The sequence below is a fragment of the Rousettus aegyptiacus genome, unplaced genomic scaffold, assembly GCF_014176215.1.
Source record: "Rousettus aegyptiacus isolate mRouAeg1 unplaced genomic scaffold, mRouAeg1.p scaffold_m13_p_2, whole genome shotgun sequence".
Lineage (NCBI taxonomy): Eukaryota > Metazoa > Chordata > Mammalia > Chiroptera > Pteropodidae > Rousettus > Rousettus aegyptiacus.
Window position 1 is genome coordinate 62,988,341 of NW_023416295.1, and position 25,079 is coordinate 63,013,419.

The 25,079-nt window shown below is 38.5% G+C and overlaps 1 protein-coding gene and 1 pseudogene across 1 annotated transcript; both read left to right on the forward strand.

The window, feature by feature from the left end:
• Window positions 1-5,224: 5,224 nt before the first annotated feature.
• LOC118614328 lies at window positions 5,225-5,343 on the forward strand (annotated as a pseudogene).
• A 6,497-nt stretch (window positions 5,344-11,840) lies between these two features.
• LOC107513940 (60S ribosomal protein L36-like) lies at window positions 11,841-12,179 on the forward strand. Its single transcript, XM_036235849.1, has one exon. It carries the CDS (start codon window positions 11,841-11,843, stop codon window positions 12,177-12,179), a length of 339 nt encoding a protein of 112 aa, XP_036091742.1.
• The last annotated feature ends 12,900 nt before the right edge of the window (window positions 12,180-25,079 follow it).

Consider the following 25,079-nt stretch of genomic DNA (forward strand, 5'->3'; position numbering starts at 1 on the left):
TAATAACAGTAATAAATAATGGGGCAATTTCCATGCCAGCTGCTAACGGTTTCCTTGCTTCTAACCAGGGTTTTATATCATTGTATTTCTACCTTCAGGAAACAATGACATTCTCAGACCTATTTTAAATGTCTGCACTTTTTGCTTTTTATTGCTACAGTTTTTATGGGTTGTCTCAGAGCCCAGGGTTGAATTTTTAGGTCCCTAAGAGAGAAATGTGAGCGACATATTGTTGTTAAAACTTGATGTGACTGTTGTGGAGGGAGTTCAGTATTTGTCTCCTAAAGATTTGAGGGACTTTGGATACAAGTCTATTTCAAGATGATTTGTATGATACTTGGGGAAGGATATGTACTTTGCCAATAATGATTATTTTGCTAGTGGTTTGTATCTATCTTCGGTGGTATAAACTAAGTGACTAATGAGGTTTAGTAGAGCAAGCTTACTTAAGATTTTGAATCTAAGAATATGTAATAAGTTGGAGAATAGATATATTATTGTAATTATATATATGTATATAATTTTGGAGATATCTCAGAAGAATAGAAGCACAGTAGAGTCTATGCATGGACTTATAAACATTCCTGTTTTTTCCTCAAGCTCCTTCTCTGTCATCTTGGGCAATCATTGTGCTACATCATCTTAAAGTGGTTTTACCAACAGTCTAGTGTTCTAGATACAAATGTGCCTTACCCTCCACTGTCTTTGGATTTACAGGTATTTGTTTTCTACTTCTATTTTAACATAACATTGTTTGGATGCAACTTGAATTATTTGTAGACCTGTTTGTTTTCTTTGTTAGACTGTAAGCACCTTTATCCTCTTTTCTACTGCATGAGGTAAATTACTGCTCTCAGTTAACACAGGTAGAAACTGAAACATAGAGAAGTCTGTGTGCCCAGGCTTGCAGAAGTGGCAGGTGCAGAGCAAAGGTTGGAACCCAGGCAGTCTAGCTCCAGAGTCCATGATCTTAACTGCACTCTGTTTCTTTTCTTGGGACCTGGTTTACTGAATGAATCACTTTGCTCACAAAGATGATGTAAAAGTATAAGATGATCTGACTATGAACAAAGACTCTTAGGAAATGGGTCAGATGTGTTCCAGGATACCTTTTGAGTTCTTACCTCTATGAAGGTGCATCACATCTTTTGGTTCTTTTTTACCTATTGATGATACTGTTTTGAGTTTCTGGATCTTTCTAAGGGGAAGAAAGAATGCCCAACTGAAACTGCTTCTGTGAACTTGTAAAAATTCCTGACATAGCATTCCAAGCTCTAAACCCAAGTGGCTCCCCTTGTAGGTAACTTTTGTGCATGTCTTTTGGCAACGGGATTGTTCTTATTCATCAACATAGAGTAAGAACACCGAACATGTTCCTGAGAATACGGGAAATAGCATGAAATAGAATACTTCTCTTATTGTAAATGATCCCTTTTGCTGAAAAGAACATTTACTATAATACTTCATTTCCATATCCTTACAGTCTCATTTTAAGACTTAACAGTTTTTAAATTACAAAAAAACACTTGGAAAAACACTCTGCTACATTCCTCCAGAATGTCTTCCTGGTGGCAATACATATGGAGAGTAAGAGACTAATTTTGGATCCAGACAGACGCTTTTTGGTTCTCTGAATGGCATTTTCCTAAACGAACTGCTGAACCCTCAGAAATGAAACCTGTGATGTCTAGCGCAGGTTGTACAGAATACACATGAAAAAGATTCTAATAGTTGCTGTCAGATGGGTTCTGAGATGTCCTGGCGGCTGGAAGGATGTGTACTTGTGAGATCCACTAAAGGAGACTTGAAAAATATTTAAGTTCTTTTATTTTATCTCCATTCATGGTAAATAAATAGACTTTTGTAAATAAACAAATGTCACACATCTGAGAATTATGATGGCACCTGGTAAAATAAGAATTTTTTTAAATCAGAAGTACAATGTACAATAAAATGCAAGTACTTAAAATAATTGCTATAGGGGTTCTCAATTATTTTCCATGAATAATTCTTTTTTATTCAGGTAGGAGAGTTCTTTGGCCCAGAGATTTCTTAAAAGAAAGCTTAACGTACAGTGAAAGTAGTCTTGTTTATAGCTCTGTAACTTAGCCCATCTCACTATTACTCCTAAATCCTCCTATGATTCAGCTTCATCATGAATGGTATCCGGTATATGTATAGTGGAGCTAATCAAAGGAAAGTAACTATGAAAATCAAGAAATAGAAGAAAGCCTAAAAATGGAGAACAAAACAAAACACAACACATAAGATGGAAAGCTGAACCAGATATGACAGAATAGTAAGACTCCATGCATTTAAAAAAATTCTTAAGTAGGACATTGAATTATCTACTGAATATGAGATGGAATTTTGACTCAATCTTACTTAGATATTAAGGATCAGGGTGACTCCAGATGGCATGTGGGTTAAAATTAGTTCAACAATGTTTATAAAATACCTCTTATGTGTCAGACAGCCTTTTATATCCTAGGGCTATGTCGACGAACAAAACCATATCATGCTTTACCACAGCATAGTTAGAGATCATGCCAGGTGCTTATAAACATCATCGAATTTAATTTTCACCTCAACAAAGACAGAAGATCTAGATATTAAGTGACTTTCCCAATTACACAATTAGTAATTGTCACTACAAAGATCATACTCAAGCTCTTCACTTGATCACGTAGTCCAGCTCTTTGGTTTGAGATGGGTAAATATTAACCCCTTTTTATTGATGAGCCAAACCTGGCCCAGACAGATAACATGGCTTGCTAAAATATGTTCATGGTAAGTGGTAGAAGGAACCATATCTCACATGTCTGACTACTCAGATGATACTTCTTCAATGCTCCATACTGCTTTTATGTCTACCTGCAAAACTAGATATGAAATGCAATTACAGTTTTATAAAGTATAATTGAATACTTAATATGATATAAATAGAATATAAGAATGTCTTCATAAGATGAAATTATATGTCATAACAAATGGGAATAATCATGATTAAAAAGAGTACTAAACAGTTATATTTGAACCTTTATTTTCAAGATATGTTGAAGAGTTTCCGAAATGTACTGCTGCATTTGAATAGTGTATTTTGTTATTGTTACTAATGTTTTTAAAACTTTCTTTTTTTAAAATTTGACATACTATTTAAATATTCACAGCATTTAGCACATAAGAAAAAACTAGACAAAGCAAACGACTACGTTATTAAGGTGTCAATAACATCCTATATTATTAGAATAGATGAGAGCATTTAAGAATAACTACAATATGAAAAATTCACATAATTCTCTTTAAGTGGTTCATAATTTCCTTGTCCTTATTACTTCTTCCATCCCTGCAAGTTAATAAAAAACAGGGACATAGGGCGTGTGTGTGTGTGTGTGTGCGCGCGCGCGTGTGTGTGTAGGCACAGGATATTACATTTGTGTATCCATGGATTGGTTATTTTATTCAGTTTATTTGGAATTCAAGAAAGCAGGAAACACATTTAACTCTTAAGCATCATGGGAATAGGTCTCATAACACAGTCAGGAACCTCTCGTAACAAATTAAATATAGCCAGGTGTGAGGGAAAATAAATTCCATATGTTTAAAAATTATTTGAGCGGATAGAATTCCACTGGAAAATATAAGTGGAATCTGGAGGCCCTTCTATTAAAAAATCGATTAAACTATAGCATATCTGATGGCCATTGCTTATCTCAGAATAGGGTGAAGTTACCATTATTGCATTTATTCAAAATACCTTGTTCAAACTAAACTTATGATTTTACTCGCTTGAAGTAGGCTTCTCTTCCTTCATAGGTTAGAATATTCTGAGTCCCTATAAAATGTCTGGAACCATAAAGAATCTTCTAGAAACTTCTTTATTTCCGAGAAATGACAACACGTCCAGGATCTGAAGAGGCAAATGGACTCTTACTCCAGCTGAGGAAGAACTTTTACAATGTAGAGTCCTCTGTTAAGGACTCTACGTAGATAAGTATGTTCCATGCTCACCTTAAGCCTGTGATGGCGTATTCTTATTCTCTTTGGACAGACATAGAGATGGAGAGATTTAGCATCTCACTCAACTTTCCCCAGCCTTAAAGACCAAGACTTCAATCCCGATCTGTCTGGGTGCAAAGCATTTCTACTAGATCATCTACTCCAGTAGAAAGAATTATAAAGTGATAAAGAAGGCAGGTAACAGTGAGAAGAACACCTAAATACAAGTAAGGATGAGCAGAGCAAGGATATAGAGTGGTAATGTAGGGAGTCAGTATGCAGGGATAAAGCTGCTCATCTCTTCCTCGTTGGCTAGGTACTTCCTGATGCTTGGCCTGAGCCATCTTCCATTGCCAGATATGACCCCCAGTCCTGAAGCTCTGTTCCTGGGTGGTGCCCTCTGTCATTGCTTCTTCATCAAGGACCTGATATTTCACTCTATTCCTTCCATTATGGTGCTGCCTTTAATAACCTCATGCTCAGGCCTGGCTGACCCTGACCTGGCATCATTAAAGCACCTGCCTTTTTCTTACAGGGTACAAATAATCACTTGTTTTTAAGACACTACTGGATTTGTAGTGACTGCCTAAGACAGGAGTCCCCAACCCCTGGTCCATGGCCTGTTAGGAACTGGGCCACACAGCAGGAGGTGAACGGCAGGAGTGCTAGCGAAGCTTCATCTGTATTTGCAGTTGCTCCCCAGCGCTAGCATCACCACCTCAGCTCCACCTCGGATCATCAGGCATTAGATTCTCATAGGAGCACCAGTCCCTGGGGCCAAAAATCATTGGTCTAAAGCACTGCATTGAGGCTAATTTAGTCTCATTGGGAAGACTGATTGATTGATTGATTGTGTCTGATTAGAGAAGAAGAGCAGATGTGCTATGTGTTTGCCATTCATGTACAGAATAGGCAGGACTTGGTTCTGCTTCCCGATGTACCCTCTAGCTAATCCGAGTTAAAAAAACCATTATTCCTGTATCTTGAATACATAATGAACAACTGGTATTGAGGATACAGAGATGACTGTGACATTGTCCTTGTTATTCTAATCACCATTTTTTTTAGTGCTTGACAATTTTAAAAACATACTCGAAGACTCTCCTTTGAGCATCTCAACAAGTGAGGTGATCAGAATACGGTGAATATTATCATGCATATGTACTACAAAGAAACTAATTTAATGAAAATTTTTTGCTAAGTAAAAAGAATGATGTGTCAGTTTGTCTATGGCCACACCCCCCTGAACAAGCCCGATCCCGTCTGATCTCGGAAGCTAAGCAGGGCCGGGCCTGGTTAGTACTTGCATGGGAGACCACCTAGGAATACCAGGTGCTGTAAGTGTAAAAAATAAGGGATTGTAAACTGACAAGGTCCTTGCAATCTGTGAGGTCAACTAAGGGTCCCCTCATCTAAAAAAAAAAAAAAAAAAATACTGTGTCGATTTGGAAATGCTTTCAGAAAAAAACCCAAATCACAGTGGCTTAAACAAGTTAGGGCAGTCCTCAAGGATGCAGTCTCCAACCCCTGGTCCATGGCCTGTTAGGAACTGGGCCACACAGCAGGAGGTGAACAGCAGGAGTGCTAAATACAAATAAGGGAGAACAGAGAAAGGATATAGAGTGGTCATTCTCCTGGCCTTTCCTGTCGGCAATATGGCTGCTGCTGCTTCAGCCATTGGGTAAGCAGGACAGGCAAATGCGATGGCACCTCTATCAGGAAAGCAAAGCTTCCTCAGTAATCTCCAGAAAACTCTGTTTACTCTGACTACAACTGTGTCACGTGTGTCACATGGTCACCTCTAGTTGCAACGGAGGTTCGAAAATGTTTATCTAATTGCCCCCCCCCAAAAAAAATCAAGGTTGTATTAACATGGGTAGCCAGCTAATATATCTAATATGCTACAGATACATCTCCCAGCTAATAGACTGGTTATTTGGGAAACCTGGGGTAGGAGTGGGGTTTAGGCTGGGGAGATAGTAACATATAAAGGAATATAGTTAAAACTTTGCTTTGTAGTTGTCTACTATAAGGTACTATCTACTTAAGGTAATCCTATTTGGTTTCTAGTTTCCAGAAGTACCAGTGGCCGTAGTAACTTTCCAACAATAGGCTACGATTATTTACTCTGTGTGTATGTGTGAATGCTTTTACATGGGACTGTACTTCTAGGCATTTTCTAAAATATAATTTAACAGTCCAAAGATAGTGAGCACCTCATACTATGAATCACTTCCTTTTCACAGGATATCCTTGCCCTAGCCACGCGGTGGGGTTAATGAATACTGTTGTTAGAACCATGTGCTCCGGTACAGAATGTCTCCATGTCACTGAAGTGAAAGAATGGATGAAGGTACAGCCCCTCAGGAGATTAAGAAGTTTCCTGTTGCTTCCCACTAAAAGAAGCCTCGTGATTCAGCAGGGTAAGAAGTGAAAAGTCATTAAACGTTCGGTCCCACAAACACATGTTGAGGACTAGCAGGGCTTAAATTCAGGAACTTAGGATTTAGGAGACAACATGCTTCACATCTTACACTCTCTTCGTGTAGGAAAAGATAGGAGAGATAACTTTATGAGAGGAGAAATTATATCTTCTTGGTAATTCCAGGGAAAGTGGAGGACTAAGACCAAATGAAAAAGATTGGAGAAGGGCAGTGACATTTATTAAGTGTCAGATATGTACCAGGAACTGTGCTTGGGGTCTTGAATATATTATTAACTCACTAAATCCAAAGATAAATCTTATATGCAGGTATTTATATTCTAATTTTATAGATAGGAAACCTGAACTTTAGAGGTATTAAGAGGATTTCCCAAGGTTGCAAAGCACATAGCTAGTGAGTTGGAAGGCTGGTCTTTACAAATTCCAAAGTTTGTGCTTTTTCCCCCTCTGCTCAGCCTTGTAGAACTGGTGGAATATCCTGAAAAACACTACAACTAGCTTTCAGTTTGCAAAATGCACTAGACACACCCAAACCTGCCAGTTCCAAACATTCCCTTTGCAACTGACCAGTTCTTACTTCATTTCCTTTCATTCTGCTTTAGTCTATAATCAGTATGTCTCCAAATGACTTCTCTAGGGCAAGGGTGCCCAACCCCCAGGCCATGGACAGGTATCAGTCAGTGGCCTCCTAGGAACCTGGCTGCGCAGCAGGAGGTGAGCGGCAGGTGAGCCAGTGAAGCTTCATCTGTATTTGCAGTCACTCCCCAGGGCTGGCATCACTGCCTCAGCTCCACGTCAGATCATCAGACATTAGATCTCATCGGAGCACCTGTCTCTGGTGCTGAAAAAGTTGGGGACCGCTGCTCTAGAGATTAAATACATAGAATGAGAGAAGGTATGGCTAGTATCAGAGCTCTCCACACTGCTCCTCTTATCTGCTTTAGTCCCAGACAACATCTTCTGGGCCCAGGACATGGGAATCATTTTACAAATATATTGCAATAGATTAAATGAGCTGTTAGGATCATAAGCGTTTGCAATGTGAATATGCATAATACAATTTTAGAATAATGTTAAATTGATATTAAATCTGAATAAACTAGTTGCTTCTGTTTCAGTATGGTATTCTGGGTTTATACTAATTTGTAACAAGAAGGCAAAGAATCCTCAGGGTGGCTGAGCAGACTGCTCAGGAGTTGCAGAGATGTTCTTAATAGTAAGTGTAAACAGACCTGTTACCTGTGACTTTCCACATCTTACCCCATGTCATGATCATACTGTGGGAATTGTACCATCTAACATAAATTTGTTACATAGTGTAGATCACAGATCTTAGTGTGCTCCAGTCCTAGAAGGAGCCCCCAAAATATGTGTGTATGTTTTTAATTTAATGAATAAATAAAGGGACTACCCAAAAATGCATTGAGCAGTGAATGAATGATTCTTGCAGCTTTTGCATTCTTAGAGGGAGATTCTCTGGCCAGTCAATTTGTGGGTAAGTTAAAGGTTCAAGTTAGGGTTAGGGCCTTCCCTTGTCTTCTCTTTTGTCTTTCCTTCTTCACTCCATGTCAGGGGTCTTATCTGTGAAGGAGGTGCCTCTCTGAAGCTTAAGTTCATTGCTATCCTCACGTCTAGTATTTGGTTCAAGTGCCACGGAGAATGTAGTTCAAAGCTAGTACCCTCAATTTTTCCCCTCAGAGGATCCCATACAATGTTTGGGACATTATTGCTTTAATTAATTTATATTCTAGACAGCTAATATAGTCATCCATCATTTTATTTATTTATTGTTTATTAAATTTATTGGGGTAACATTAGTTAATAAAATTATATAGGTTTCAAGTGTAAAATTCTATACTATATCTTCTGGATATTGCATTGTGTGTTCCTCACCCAAAGTCAAATCTCTTTCCATCACCATATATTAACGCCATTTACCCTTTTTGACCTCTCCCAACCCTTTCCCTCTGGTAACCATTGAACTGTTGTCTGTGTCTATGAGTTTTTGTTTGTTCGTCTTGTTCATTTCGTTGCTTTCAGTTTTATGCCCCATATATGAGTGAAATCATATACTTCTCAGCTTCTTCCATCTGACTTATTTTGCTTAGCATGATGCTCTCAAGATCCATTCATGTTATTGCAAATGGCAGTACTTCATTTTCAAACAGGAATTGCCATGCACTTTAGCTACCAGTATTTGCAGCTGCTCCCTCTTGGTTACCTGCGGTTAACTCATCTGCTTAATGGGTAAATTGCTAGTGATAGGCACAAATGGGATGGATTCAGATTGGTACGATTTTTATCAGACAATGAAATAGGTATTTTTGTTATTTTAAGAAATGTTATAAGGTTTTAAGTCTAGGCTTCTTCCTTGTCTCCAACCCTCTGCACCACTTATAGCACAACTTGGCTCAGCTGTTTTATATTAAAGCCAAGTCGAGGCCAGCCTTATGGATGTATGATCTGTATAGTCTAACTGGGTTCCCTGCTCAGAAGGGCCCCATACTTGGTTCAATGCTCTGTAGTCGCCATATTGAAACTCTTAATAATTTTTTGACAAGAGGTCTTGCATTTTTGTTTTGCAGTGGGCCTTGCAATTTATGTAGCAGATCCTGCCTAGATTATCTACTTTCAAATCACCAAAAGGAAATGGTTGGAAAGAGTGGAAATAGAAGGTGGCAATTTAAAATCCCAGAGACATGTATACTATGATCAGACACAGACACAAGAGAAATGATTAGCAAGAGCTGAGCAGGGGAGTAGGACATGGAAGTGGTTTTCTAACTCTCGGGTCACATCTTTGCATCAGGCTTAATTATGGGGTTTATAATGTAACTTCTCTGAATAAAGATAGACTGATAGTCATGTCATTTGAAAAATGCTTTCCAAAGCCAAATATTGATGGTTTTTAGAGTTCTTGGTTCTTCATTCCTGCTTGCCCATAAGCTCAGATAATCACAGGTTGATGGCAGACCTGTTGTACAAAAGTCAGAGTTACTGGAGACCTGGCCCTCACCATCCCAGTGTGAAGTTGCCACCTCTTTCTCCCCGATGTCTGTCCCACCTGCCGACTTGCCATACAACGAATATGAGGAAAACTAATAGGATAGGTTGAAAGGAAAATTGAAAGCAGTGGGCAGTTTGCTTCATTTCCCTTTTGGGATTTACCTTAAAGGCTGGCCTTACCACCACTATGAGTGGCCATATCAAAATAAAATTAGTAAATGCAGAAAATAGCTAATGGCACTGATGGGTGAATATGAGCAAGAGGTGGTACGATTTATAGATTTGGGCATCGAATTGCCTAGTACACGCTGGGAAGACTTCTGGGGGCAAGACAGGGAGTCATGACCAGCCTGCAGGCAGGACACTATGAGCTGCTGGTAGATCACAATGGCAGGGAGACACTGACCTAGGGAAGACAGACCTCAAGTTCACCAGCTGCAGGTGCCAACATGGCAAGCAAAAAAAAATGACACACCAGGCGGACAAAGAATACAGTCATTGAAGGGGGCAGGGCGAAGGAGCAGGGAGCACAACTTGGAGGATTGAACTTTTATCTGAAAGAGATAGGTGTACACTGAGTTATCATTAATGAACCAGGAGATAATGCATGGGGAAGATCAGAGAAGTTGTAAGACTATAGGTTATCATATAGGTTACAATGCCGATAAGCCTACAACATGCAGATTTCCTCATTTATGGATTAACCATAAGATTGGATAACTGAAGGAAAGTACATATAATAAACACATCAAATTAAAATACACTTATTTTAGAATAACCTTATAATTAACTCAATATTCTATTTTATTTGAGTGAGAAGACCTGATCTGAGGTGATCCTCCCCCTGCTATATACGAAGTAGTTTTTGGTGGCTGCTCTGTGAAAATGTTCTTACTATTAATACTTAGAAAGAATGAGCCCCAGTGGAAAGCACCAGGGAGTAGGCACATAAATTACTGGTTTTTTTCCCACTGCCACAGACTCTCATTGAGGAAAACAGCTTAATAAACTGAAGAACAGAGTTGACCACCTCGGTGAATCATGACAGATTGTTATACTGACTTGGAGAAAGAATTTTAAGAGTTATTGTAAGTGCTCAGGCTTCAGAATGAGGAATGACCTCAGGAGGAGGTGAGAAAAAGATCTCCCATATTCTATGATGCATCAGTGATCAGGAACATCCTCTTCTCTCCCTTCGAGGTAACTAAGATAAAGTGCAGTCCTTTATGACCAGATAGTATTTTATTACATCAAGGCAACTTGTAGAACTGAAAGAAACAATACTAATGTCCTTCCATTTCAATCAATGTTTCTCAGGCAAAAGGAAGGATTTGTTTAACCTCCTTTGGTGCATCTCAGTTGATGATGTGGAATACTACGTGAAGTAGAGATTCTGAAATGCTTCAAGTCCTCATTTAGAGTTATTATGAAGTCAGAGGGATTTCTTAAAAACAAAAAGCCACCCTCTGCCATTTTCTCCTTATTATGCATTCAGCTCTGAATTAGGCTTGTCTGTTGTGTGGGGCTGCCGGCATGATTTGAATCTCCAGCATGGGATAGAGTACTTATTCACTGAGCAAATATTTCTCGGGGATCTATGTTTTAGATACTCTTAAAAATATTAGAGCATATTGATGTACCGAAAGACAATTCCATTCTCTCTTCCTTCTGAACTTTTCCAACACACCAGTCTCTTCTGCCTCACTAATAATTAAAATAAGACATAATGACTAAGAAATAAAATAAGAGTGGGTCTAGTGCCCAAGGCTCATCATATCTGCAGGAAAGACCCCTCCTGAGAGAGTCCTCAGTCTTCGGGAAGTCATCTTGTTTTGCCATGAACCCAAAGTAAAGAAGAAAGCTTTCTTGACAATTTCCCTTGGATTGGTATTTATTGTTTGTTAAATCATAATCCTTGAGGTTTTGTTTTTATATTTGTATTTATAGTTAAGTGTGTGTGTGTGTGACATGGGCATGAGCAGTTGGGAAGGAATAGTATGAGTGAACAGGCTAAGAGCTGCGATTTTCATTTAGCAATGGAAGAGATTATAGACGAAGATGGAATGATTAGAAGAAAGAAGTTATGGCTTGAAAGTGTGGTTAAAATTCATACATTTCCTGTACATTATTAGCAGTCTATATTTACCTCTAAAAAAAAAAAAGTACATCTATGTGGCAATCAATGTAGTGCCTTCCCAGTTTGCTTTAAATGAACTCAAAAAGAATTATATCGTTTGTATCCTGTCAAAATGAGAGTGGGAGTCCCAGTGCGGCTAAGGAGGCTAGCTGGGTGTAGCAAGAGACTCTAAAGGGCTGCGGTACGTGGTTTGGGGAAGCGGGGGTGGCCCAGCTGGAACTCAATCCATCCCCGGCCCCACTCTTGTCCACAGCCATGGCTCTGCGCTACCCAAAGGCTGTGGGCCTCAACAAGGGTCACAAGGTGACCCAGAATGTGAGCAAGTCGAGGCACAGCCGCAGCCACGGGCAACTCACCAAGCACACCAAGTTCGTGCGGGATGTGATCCAAGAGGTGTGTGGCTTTGTCGCCTATGAGCGATGTGCCATGGATCCGCTCAAGGTGTGTCAGGACAAGCGAGACCTGAAGTTCATCAAGGAAAATGCGGGGACATATATCTGCGCCAAGAGGAAGTGGGAGGACCTGAACAACGTGCCTGTGGCTATGAGGAAGGTGGCGGCCAAGAAGGATGGAGGGTCCCCCCTCCTTCCTTAATAAAATTTTTACAGAAACTGAGGTTCCTGTGCTGGCGTTGGTAGGAGGTCCCATCTGGCCCATCATCTACCTGAGAGCCCCCTCCTGGGGCTAGGTGGCGAGGAACATAGTGGTGGGCACAGAAAGAATCAACAGACAGCCCTGGAAATGGTATTTAATCATAATTAAGTAGTTCATATGCTCCAGGAAAAATATTACGGTTTATTCTGACTACTACAAAATAATATTATACCACATTTCCTCACATATAGATATTTGCATAATTTTCTGATGATCTTTCTTAGAATAAATTATTGTAGGTAGGACTCCTGGATGAAGGTATGTACTTTGAATTGTGTTTTTTGAAAAATGTTACCATTTATTGTTGGACCTAATTATGTAAGAAAATTTATTTCCTACCACCCACAGGAGCCCATGGGTCAATTTTTAAAAACAACCAGTTTTCATTTGCATTTCTTTAATCATTAAAGAGGTTAATAGTTATGTTTATTGGCTGCTAGTATTTTTTACTTTATAAATTGCTTTTTAAAAATTTATCTATTTTCCCCTTAGATTTATAGCATCATCAAATAATAACATACCAAAAGCATTTTTTAAAAATCTATTAAATTCTTTTTAACCTTATTATAGCCCTCTGAAATGGTTAAATTTTATTGCTTCTATTGGAAAGATAGAGAAGCTGAACCAGCTTTCTCATAACAAGCTAATGGTGGAATCAATCACAAAATCCTGGTCTCATCCATTCCCTTTCACTTCTTTCTGTGCCCTGCCTCCTATCAGCCACCCTGGTAGACCAGAGCACCTGTTAGCAATAGCTGTAATTGAATATGAAGAGTATTTCATAAAACAAGATAAGACGAAATGGGTGACTTCAAATTAAAAGTTGCCCAGTTCTTAGAGACGCAGCTCATCGGACAGCTGTGAAGCATCAAAAGGGATAGGAGACTTAAAAAAAGAATGGCAGAAATCAACTCCTCCAAACTAAATCTGATAAACTAGGCATCTGTTTGGCCTGGGTTAATACCTACCTGCTCTTTGTAATAACACACTATGAGCCACTCAGGTAAAATTATAAAGCTAAAGAAACAGAAATGAAAGAAGTCTAAGTCATAATTTACAACTATGTCAACCTGCAGTGGGAGAAATATTATGTAAACGAGATGGGTTATTTAGAAAGCTTTTAAAGTCTTAATTTCTAAATAATATGGAATACTCGAAGTGCCCAAAGTTGTATATATTTTGAAGAATTTGACAGTTATATGGGGGAAGATTGTTCTTTACTACGGTGAACTACATCAAATCCCACTGTATACAATTTTTGATGTTGAAACTAAAGGGGAAAGAGAAACAAACAAATTTATAGCTTTATTACATTAAATAATTTGGTAACTAATACTAAGTGCTTCTGAAAATTTTCCTATTTCCCAATTGATCTTAAAAGGTGTTCTTATGTTAAATATAATATATAGTCAGAAGAAGACTTTAAATTTGTTTAAATAAATTCAAAGCCAAATGATATCATGGCATTATAGAAAGACCATTTTACAGACATGCTAGCAATAAACTTAAGGAAATTTCCTTTGGGAAAGAGGGAATAATGCCAGAAATAATTGTTAAATATAAAGTGGTTTCAGGAAAAGATTATTAACACACAATTGCCCTGCAGACATATATAAATACTGAGGAAGTCTGAACTCCATTGGGCTTTTCATCACTCAGTCCATAGTGTTAGCAAAGAAATCTAAAATCTCCCTATTAGCCTTCAGAGTGGAGCTCAAAGGAAATGTAAACCAGATGAGGTCTGTTTCCGGAGACCCAGGGCTGAGGCTGTCGGTGAGGTCCCAGGCGTGAGGGGAAGGGAGAACACACAGCCACACTTAGAGCAGCCTAAACCTACCAAGCCCTGACACAGAGAGAAATGAGTGTTATTTACTCTGGCGACCACTTGGCTGATACAAGATATAAGGTCAACCAGCTGGTTTTGAAACAATTTACTATCTTCTAGATTCACATTGTATTTATTTGAGAAGGAAGAGTAGCCAAAGGCTCTTATTTATTTTGCTGTGACCAAAGTTAAAGGAAGCTAAAGTGGATTTTCGAATCATCCATTACCTGCTAAATGCACATTACCCGTTAGATTATGGGGGTTGTGTTCTGGCCCCAAGTCACATTGCTGGCAAGTCAGATTAGAGTAAAATTTATTACTGATGAAAGAGGGTGTCAGTTTCCAGTGAGCTTGCTCCTCTGAAATACAATGAGAAAGGAAAAGGAGAAGTGATGTAAAGGCAAGAGGTAATACTTGTGCTTAAGAATGTATCCTTCTAAAATGATTTTTAAAAAATATAGAAAAACAAAACCTCACTCATTAAGCATTTATTAGGTATCTGCTCTGTGCCAGGCACTGCTTTTTTTATGGTAGGGAAGAACAGATGAGTAATATACACCAGCAAGCTCTCCCAACCTAGTTGTGGAGACCTTCAAAATAAAAAAGTTACATTACCTATTTGAGCAGGGTGAGTTTTTGAGAGTTTAATGTAGTGAGATATAAGAATATGACTAACAGTTGCTTCGAAGAGGCAGGCTTGGGGAATGGGAGATAAACTGTTATATTTCTAAGGACTGAGTTTTATGCCTAGGAAAGATAAAAGAGTCCTTTTGATTTAAACTCTACAGTACTTGTCAATGTAATTTTAATTTGCATAATAATAGAACATGCATGTAGGGCAGGGCATAATGGTGAGGAAGGAAGGGGCTCCAGGGCTGGGTATGTCCCCTGAACTGCAGAAACTGGTGCTGGAGTGTGATGTCCTATGCCCTTTGCCTGAGCAATGTGGAGGACAAATGCCTGCACCAGTGTGGGAGGTGATGAAGTGGGAGTGAAGGTCCCTGAGGCCATGCTGGCTTGGAGAAACAAAGCCACTAGAGGAGTCACGGGCCCCTCCAGGGACTAGGCTGGTCAAGGTGGGGGCTGGGCAAACAAGACTAGCTTCAGACTAAGGCACCATGCAAAACCCCAGGAGGGCCCAGTTCATACTTTGAATATTTTCCTTACCCACACCATCCCAGAAGATGTAAGAAGAGAACAATATGGTAACAAAACCCAGAAAGGCTGCCTGTTGGTGTCTGTCTCCAGTTTAGGCAGGTATTTGATGTGCAGATTTGTTACATATCAATGTGATAAATGTTATTTTAACAGGGTGATTTATTTATATTATAATGTAGCTGGATATGAAAACCCAATTATAACCAGGGTTGAGAGCTATAGTCTCCATATCATTTTGTTGGCCTCTGATAACACTGGCTTCTGTGACATTCAATTAAAGAGATTTTTTTTTCAATAGTTGATAGGTTGCTGTGACTAATTTCTCAGAGAGCTTCTGAGAGATTGTCAATTGGAGAATATGTAGCAGAGACTTCTTGCAGATCAAGTCACCTCCTATGCTATATATGTGTCCAAATGACAGCAATAAAACTGGATAGCCTGCCTCCAGGAAGACCTCCTGATTTCTGGTTGCTTTGCTTAGGGAAGCCATCTCTCAGTTAAATGAGAAACATGCATATAGGGCAGGGCAAGGTGGTCCAAAACTTGCCTAGATATATGGATTTCCACTCTGTCAGCCTAATCCAGCTTTGTTTGTAATAAAGCCACAGCCAATTCACCTGATTGTATTATAGATGCACATTAAGCAAGGGGGAAACTGAGATTTAGTTGGCCATCTTGTCACTTAACACATCAGTGTCTAAGCTGCTGAGTGCATATAAAAATTGAGCTCTGCGTTATTGACTTCTTTAGAGCAGATCTGCTAGAATAAGAATGTTACAATACAACTTCATTCTAGATAATCAAATGGACTACAGACCTTGAGAACATTTTCATCTCCAGTTGAATTTAGATTAAGTGTAAAATCTCTAGGGGTTGCATATAAGACTTAAAGTCTAAAAACGTGTGTGTGTGTGTGTGTGTGTGTGTGAGAATGTGTGTCTAGGGAGAGTATATGTCTTTGATTACATTGAGAGGGTGGGAAAGAAGAGCTATTTGATAGAGTCTACTCATTTAAAAAGTAGTAATATCTAAGAACTATTTTTCTCTTGTCTATAGTAAACTACTTTGTAATGAAAAATTGTTACTCTTTTGTGCAATGTTGAGCAACCCCCAACTCTTTTGCAGTGTTAATGTCTCTACATTATCACTTTTATTTGTAAGGAACATTTCTGCTGCCGATTTTTAACATGGAGCAACATTTAATGATTTATCAGCAAACACTAAAGATAAAAAGAACTTTGATTGAATTTCATAAGGCTGCTCAAGATTCCTGTGTTCTGCAGGTTGCAATGAATGTTTATACTTCTGTTAATAAAATTCTATCAAGCAGATGATAGGTACCAATTAAAAACAATCACAAAGTATACTCTTTTCATAATCCCTGAAGGAGAATCTTTAAATACTGGCATGGGTTATCTTTGATCCTCAGCAACTTCTGCAACCTGTAGGATTTCCACCATTCCAATACAGGGGAGTGAAGGGAAGTAAAAATTGATTTTTTATGTTGGCTGAAGTGTAGAGAAACATCAGGTGTGGTTCAAGCTGCTGAAATAGTGGATACCTCTCTTAGTTGGGAAGACTGGTCTATGACAACAAATCTATCCCCATATGTAAAATGGCTCAGGTACAGCAGAATTTTACTTCTTACTCTCCTAAATTCTTCACAAATGTTCCTTACAAATAAAAGTGATAATGTAGAGACATTAACACTGCAAAAGAGTTGAAGGTTACTCAACATTGCACAAAAGAGAAACAGTTTTTCATTACTGGTATTTCTGGTTAGATGTCAGCTCTCATCCAGGCAAAGTCATTAAGTCATTCCATTTTATGGCCTCACCATCACTGTCACCTTTCATACCCAGTCTGCAAGTCTACTTCTTAAAAGGAAAGACACATAATTTCTGCTCACATTCCATTGATTAGAATTCAGTCGTGGGGCACATCTGATTCCTGGGTAGCTGGGAAATACAACTGTGCAGAGAGTCCAGAAGCGCCAGCCAAGAGGAATTTGAAGGTTAGTTAGGTGTTGCTCTAATACCCAAGTATGATTCTCACCATACTTTGGAGAACATTTGGAAAAGCTTGCCTACAGTTTTGCCTTGAGATAGGTATGTCTTGGGTGGAGTCAACCGTATGTCCTGAGAAAAAGAAGAAACAACAATTAGCGTAAGTCTCCTGGGGACATATCTTAGTTCAAATTCTCTCCTGCCAGCCCAGCACTTTCCACCAGCTTTATCTTCTTGTGAGAACTGTGAACTATGCTCCTTCTGTAGTGAGGGCGAATAACGTGCCTTAAATGAATATATTTTGTCAATGTATTTTTATTTTATATAATTGTTAATATATATTATACATACATATGTATAATATGGTATATATGCACATTATAACATGTTTTTTATATAATTCAATAAAGTACAGAATAAAGAAGGATCATACATGCCCTTCATAACTTATTTCAAACATTTGGTAGACTATCACACTGTCAAAGTCTTATAAAACGTGTTTAAATTCACCTTGGAACTTCATCCTAATATTTGACAACATATAAATTTTGAGAATCTTTATGATCAGTATCTGGGTCCTTTGTTTCAGTGCGAATTGTGACTACCTCTCTTTGAATCTAGGAGACAGATACTTACTTGAGACAGACAGTTGATTTGCCTGGAAAATGCCCCCAGCCAAGGAAGTTTTGTATGAGCCTGTAAGTGCGAGAGGTGAGGATGGAGAGTGGGAGAGCTGCCCCCTTGCCCTGTGCTCCAGAACTAGTGTCTGAATGCTATGCAGCAGGACAGAGAAGCTCTGTACTGGCACTCTGGAGCTAAAGAGCCAAAGGTAACAGCATGAGGAGGAAGAAGCTTCTCCCCTCTCTGGCTCCCGCCATGATGGTGGTAGTGACATCTTCAGGGTGTGTGATACTTCAAGGACACATTTCAGACCCCTGGAAAAGAGCATTTGGGGCCCATACATCTGTTTCAAAATGTTCCTGAGATTTTGTTTTCATTCTGGTACAGTGAGGCCAACAGATTAGACAATTGCTTTTGAAAAAATAACTTGTTACTCACAGGAGTCTGAAAAAAGGAGGTAGATGGTGTGGATTTTGGGTTGGTTAGTTTGCATATGAAAGATGTGTTCCCAGGCCAGGTGTCTGCTCTCTCTAGGGAATAGCTAACTCAGGGAGGGGCAGCCTCTCTCAGTTCCACAAAGTCCCCAAATGTTGAAGCATCATAAAATTATAGAAAATAAAAAAAGCATTAATACAACATTCAAGTATTCATGAAAGGCACTGCCATTCATTGGTGGCCCTGGGGAGATGCCACTCTCAATTTTTTTAGTGACAGTGGATGTAATCTTGAGGCATCTTAAGAGATTTTCAGAACTGGGTGTGTAATGTTTTGATCACTCATTGGAAGTTTTATATTGAAAGGAGGCATACATTTATAGTATCTGAGTTATTTCTCTTAGCTCTTAAAGTAATCCCTTTGGTATACATAGGCTCAAGAGGCCTATTTATATAAGAGACCAATATTCTTCCTGCAATAATTTGACTATTTCTCTCTAGACACAGGCTTAATGGAGATAGAGAACTAGTTGCTAACATTTATTTTAACGTTTTGTACATCTGTAGACTTATTTGTGCCTTAGACAGCTTTCTCAGGATACTTAATCCTAACTTTCTTAGTCTTTTCTCCTGAGCCTTGTTTTCCTGAATTTTATAAAAAGGTTATTGCTCCCCTTATAGAGAGGAGAATAAAAAAAAGAAAACTTAAGTGCTGATAATGAAAGTGTACTTCAGGAGTGACTGGAAACTTGTGGAACTGGGATAGATGAGCTAGGATTAGGGGCAGAGATGGGGCCTAGAAACTCATGAAGGAAGTCGAATTCACAAGAAAGGAGATGAACAATGGTGAGTGTGACTGAAGAACTGTGATTTTCTGAGGTAAAACCCACCTCCCTTTGCACCTCTGAATATTCAGAGACTGTGTCTAATGTTTGAGTCAATGAAACAGGAGAAAGATGAGTGAGGCTGAGAATGCCCCTAAATCAGTAGATTAGAGCCTAAGGTGAATGTAACACCCATGACTTCCCCCTCTCTCTAACAATCTCTAGACATATTGGGACAATGAGTTACTTTTCCTAGCAAACAAAATACAGATATCCATTTAAGTTTGGATTTCATACAATCAGTGACTTTTTAAATATAATTATGTTCCAGATAATTTTGGGCAATTCTGCATTTTATCTGGCAACCTTCCTCCCTCTGCATCCTGCACGTAAGGCCTTAAAGTACTGTTTCAGTAGACAAAGAGGTCAAGGTGATCTCAGGTAATTGGAGGCATGTTCTAAAATGTAAGTCACACCTCCATTCCCCAATTCTCATTTAAATTGAAGAACTCAGCACAAGATTTCCTTGTCATTATGTTTTTCCTTCTCTGACTACATAGAAAAAAAATGGCAAAGGGAAATTGAGAAGATATATCGGAACATGGGCCTTCCTCCTATAGTTAGGATCCTTTGGAACCAGAGAAATGTTGAGAGAAACATTTTGCATAAATGAAATTTTGAGGTGACTCATGCTCTGTTTTGAAAAATATCTTAAAGTTAAAAAATGGCATCTAGGAGTATTTTCTATAAAAATACAAGGACTTGGGATAGAGAGCCTAAATGTTAATCCGGAAGACTCATATATTGTAGCAACTATGAGGAATCAATTGGAAAAAAAGAAAAGAAAAGAAAAAAAAGGAGTGCCTTATTTTTCTAAACCCAGGAGAAATGAGTGGTATCATTTCTTCTTTGGCACGAAGTTATCACACAGAGTGAACTCAGCCTGGCTTCCATATTTCTTGTCATTTGCTCTACAGCATTTGCGGTCATCAGGAAATAATGAAACCACGAACAATAGTTTCTGGGTAAAATTGGGTGTTACGGTCTTCCAAATGAACTTGCTTAGCTGCGAGTGGGTGGGGGAAGAGCTGAACTGTGAGAGTCAAATTGGGGTCTGTTATGAATTCCAGAGTTGAGGGGCCCAGGAAGGGCTTCTTCCGGGGCTGTGTGGAGAATCTGAGCTCCTCTTATAGGACACAGATGCTCTATTGGAAGGAAGTGATTCAGATTAGAAGCTGGGCAGCTTCCAGGATCATGAACTTAGAGTTTAAAATATCTGTCTGTGACCCCACCAGCCAGCTAAGATTTCCTGCTGACCTTAGAAATTCAAAGGATTTTAAGTTGGCACAGAAGTTTGCTTTCCCCTCACACTCCAGATGTCTAACTGAGTTCCAGGCTTGGAAACAGGTAGCAAACGTTTTGTGGTTTTGCTGTTGTTAATTAAGAGCTGAGGTCAACACCCTGAATAATAGAAATGGCCAAAATATACCCCTAAATAATATGACATGAAAGGAGCAAATATGAATTCACTGAGTTACATAAATGATGACAGTAAAGAAGGATTAAAAGAGTAAGAGCAGCTGTGTTATTGTTAAATGAAAGAAGCAGCTGGAATCCATAGGATCCCAGTCTGGTCGGTGGCCCAGTAGACTAAATTTTAAAACTGATTGTTAAGTGTTGGGAAATACAAAAACCACAAGCCTGCTCTACTGGAAGAAGGCATTCATTTGTTTGCAATGAAAACAGTATCAACAAAAATGAAATTCCAAACTTGGTTAGTTATTTTTAAGAAAAGGTATCTGTTAAAGGATAATTTTTAAAAAAGTATAATCATAATTAATGAAAGTATAAAATACACATGTGCCAATGGTTTTATTTAACTAATTAATTGAGGAAACCCATAAAATGTGACAGGCAGTTCAAAGAAAAATTCAGAGAAACACACACACACACACACGCAAGCACACATACCAGGCCACATGGAATATTGGAAATAAATGTAAAAGTGGCTTTTTTACAGAGAGGTGAGAGTGGAGGGTGGGGGACAGAAATCAATTGTACTTCCACCTGGATAGAATTAATTTGCATGTCTAAGGATAAGAACAATTTTTATTGCTATTCATTTTCTACAAATTGCACAGTTCTAAAATAGCCAAAGACAATAAAACGTGCAAACCCCAAGGATTCAGAAATTTTGGAATTAGATAAGGCTCAGATTTCCCTTGAATATTTCCTATAACTGTGTTGGTCTATTTCAAAGTCTTTCACTATTTATCCCGACACATGTGACACTTGAAAATACGTCACAAACATTACTGCAATGCCTTTTCAAAATCAAACTAGAGCTGTGGTTCTAAAGTATGGTCCTTAGTCCAGCAAGGGAAGTATCACCTGGGATGGTCTTCCAAACAGACTTGCTGAGCTGGGAATGGGTGCCAATTCTTGAGGCCTGCTCCAGGCCTACTGAATCGGAAACTCTGGTGTGAGGCCAAGCAATCTGGCTTTAACAAGTCCTCCGGATGATTCTGAAGCTCACTCCAGTTTCTGAAGTACTGGTAGATAATCTAACATTGCCTTACTATTGTTTAGGATCTAAACTCAGTAAACTTAGATATCACCTTATAGAAGATTGAAAAGTTGCAATTGATTTTTGTTTGCTAGAGATGCAAATGATTTCTGTCTTATAAAAAGATAAAAGTAAAGGCTATGATTTCTGCATTTTTTCCTAGCAATTGTATTTCAGCCTTCTTTCTTTTATTGATTCTCTATATAGCAGTTTCCCCTATCTTTGAACTAGTTTGTTATCTCACTGGGTTTTTTAAGTTAATGAGGTAAATACATTTTGACTAGCGTGTTCATTAATTATTTGTTTGATAATCATGTCTATATATTATCTATATATAATTATTATATTTTAAAACAATGCAATTCAAGAGGTGCTTTGATCTATTAAAGGGAATCTAATGCAGTTGAGGTCAGGATGTGGGACTGGATCTGTCTGGCACCACCATAAATCAGGCCTCATTCTAAGCTTTTCAGAAAAGTGAGTTACGTGAATATTATCCAGTCCTTCCCATGGTTGTCTGGCTGGATTTCCACACTACTCATATCTTTCTTCCTGCCCCTACTTTCCACCCCTTGCCCCTGCCACCACAGACAACATATTTGGCTTTGTTTCCTTAGAGGACTATGGCAATCCTCGCATGTACCAGCTGAGAATATCATTGATAAAAACATATTAGAGACAGAGAGAAAGACTGAGTTAAATTTTTGTGATAAAATAAAAAGTAAACCTGAAACATTTTTTAACTTTGCTCTGCATGGAGTTTTGCACAAATATTCCAAGGATGCATGTTAATTTTTACTTGCTTTTGTGAATAGCTTGGTGGAAAAAGTGCAAGATACAAGGGGGTCCTATGAAGACTTTTTATCTTTGTCAACTTTTGCAAAACTCTTAAAGGAAATACATGTTGCATTTAAGGTAGCTTTCTAGGCTGGGAAAACATACCTGGGAGTTTTGAGGAACACTTTTACTATGCTTTTAGTGGAGGGAACTTACCACTGAATTACAGAATTTTCTATTTGTTCAGATAAAATTGGTCACCAAGGGGTTCAGCAGAGAACTGTAGATATGATTAAAAGGTAGAGCACAATGGAAGATCTTAGAGGTGAGGTTGGACTGAAGAAACATAAGATTCAGAGTGTCATCACTACAAATATCTTTTAAATGGTGTGGTTTCTAGCTTCCACTGTAACAGAAAAGAGGTGATGGAACCCAATACAGATAGGAGAATGAACAAGAACCCTTGGGATCTACCTGCATGTATCTCATGATGTTGTTTCTATTTGCCCTCTGCTCTGGTCCTGTGGTTTCTACATCTATAGAGTCATTAAACACAGTGTCACCCATACTCTGTTTAATTTGGCCTGTATAGTGTGTAAAACAATTCAATTTTGAGTGTCTTTAAATCTCTATTTTTTCTGCTTTATCTGACATGTGAGTTGGTAATTCTTCAAAGACTAGGTTGATTTCCTTTTCAGATCGTCCCAATTATAGGTTCAGAGCATACTGTTTTATAATTAATGTAAGAAAATTATTCATTAAATAAACATAGAGACATTATTAAACTCTTACAGGAGTGAAAGAGAGGATTTGGCAAAAAAACCTTTTGACAACCATAGATTTGGAATAGGCTAAGAGGTCATTGAGTCCTCTACAAACTTGAACCTTCCCAGGAACATGAAACTGTCTTGTATAATGATCCCCACATACTGCAAGGCTCTGGCAGATTAGCTTGATTTACTCTTTGTGATATATCTGCCCTGGTGGTAATAACATAGGCAGTATGACTCACTGCACAAAATCCTTTCATCTTTGCGAACCATATTGTAATGTAAACCAGAGTGGTTACTCCACTTCCCTCAGTCTCCTTGGGACCATAACATGCTAAGTCAACAAGGAAAAGGCCCCCCTCAGTGTGTAACTCTCAACAGTAATGAACTTCAAAGACATTCGTGGTATTCCATTCACAACTATTTTTAATTTGGGTCAGATACACATATGCAAAATGACTTAGTGAGATGTAAGTAGTATATATATTGTGAAGCTTTTGTGCCTAAGTACTGTTCTCTTTCATCCTCCAGTTGTAGTTTGTTAGAGAAAAAAATCTTGGCAGCAGTGAGAGTGAGTGGTTGGTGGCAGCCTTCAGACTGGCAGGCTGGATGTGTGTGGCCTTGGGGAGAGACTGCTTTAAATGAGAATACTGACTGTGGATTTTCATTGCCACAAAGAACGCTCAGTGGAAACTAACCTCATGTAATTTCCTTTGCCTGGAAATTAGGAGGGGAAAGAATTTGCAGAGATGCTCTGTAAGATGCCTTTTGTCTCTTAAAATGCATCAATAATAATTGCATCTCTTTGCAGACAGAGCTCAGTGATTCCCTTTAATACCTTCCCAAGTTACAAAGTACAGTATTTTCTTTATTTGTCTAAATCCATTTCTTCTTCATGGGCAGTCTGGGAGATGGAAGAGGCAAAACATCTGCGACTGAGAACCTCTTTTCTTATCCTTGACATTTAATTTTAATGAATGTTTTTCTTACTCTTGTTTTACTGAACCAATTTTATTGAACCAAATCCTGAGAATTAACTCTCATCTATTTCTTTCAGTCCATGTGACACTGCTACCATCTTATTTCAGGTACAATGTTCTTAAGCCTAGAAAACCAGGGAATTGCCTTCTGCTCTTCACTTTTTCTTCACTGCAGGACTGGTTAAATCTTCCTAAAACTCCAACTGATCAAATCACTTTCTTTCTCAAACCTGGCACTCTTGGAGCCCTTCAATTAGCAAATATTTGAGTGTCTACAGTATGCAGATTTAGTTCTAGACCCTAAAGCATTGTTCTCATTTTTTTTCCATTTCTATCTACTACATTTTCCAAGCAATTTGTCTTCTCTCTCTGTCCTAAACACCTACCGAATTTTTTGACCTCCAACTTGTACTCACACTTTTATCCTCACCTCAGTGCCTGCTCCTTTCCTTGCTATCTACTAAATTTCTATTTCTTTTGAAAGGTTGGAGTCATGCCAGCAACCCTGTGAAGCTTTTCATAAACCTGCTCTGGCCCACTTACATCTCCATACTCCAAACTTATGTATCAATAGTCAACACTCAGTCAACTGGCTTCATTTACTGTTGAGCACTGTCTTTTATTTATTCATGTTTTGCCCTGTGAGTGTAAATTCCTGGAGAAGAAGAACATATATTTTTTATTCCTTTTGATATGGCAGAGATAAGAACATAATTGATAGTTAAAATACATGATGACTAGTTGAAATACCATATGATCACTATAGAAAGAAAATTCTGATATCTAAATGAAGAAATCTGTTACTAATCCCATCATTCACAAAACAAAGAATGAAAAAATAAGACCCTACTTTCAAGGTTAGGAGTAATTCTGAAAGAA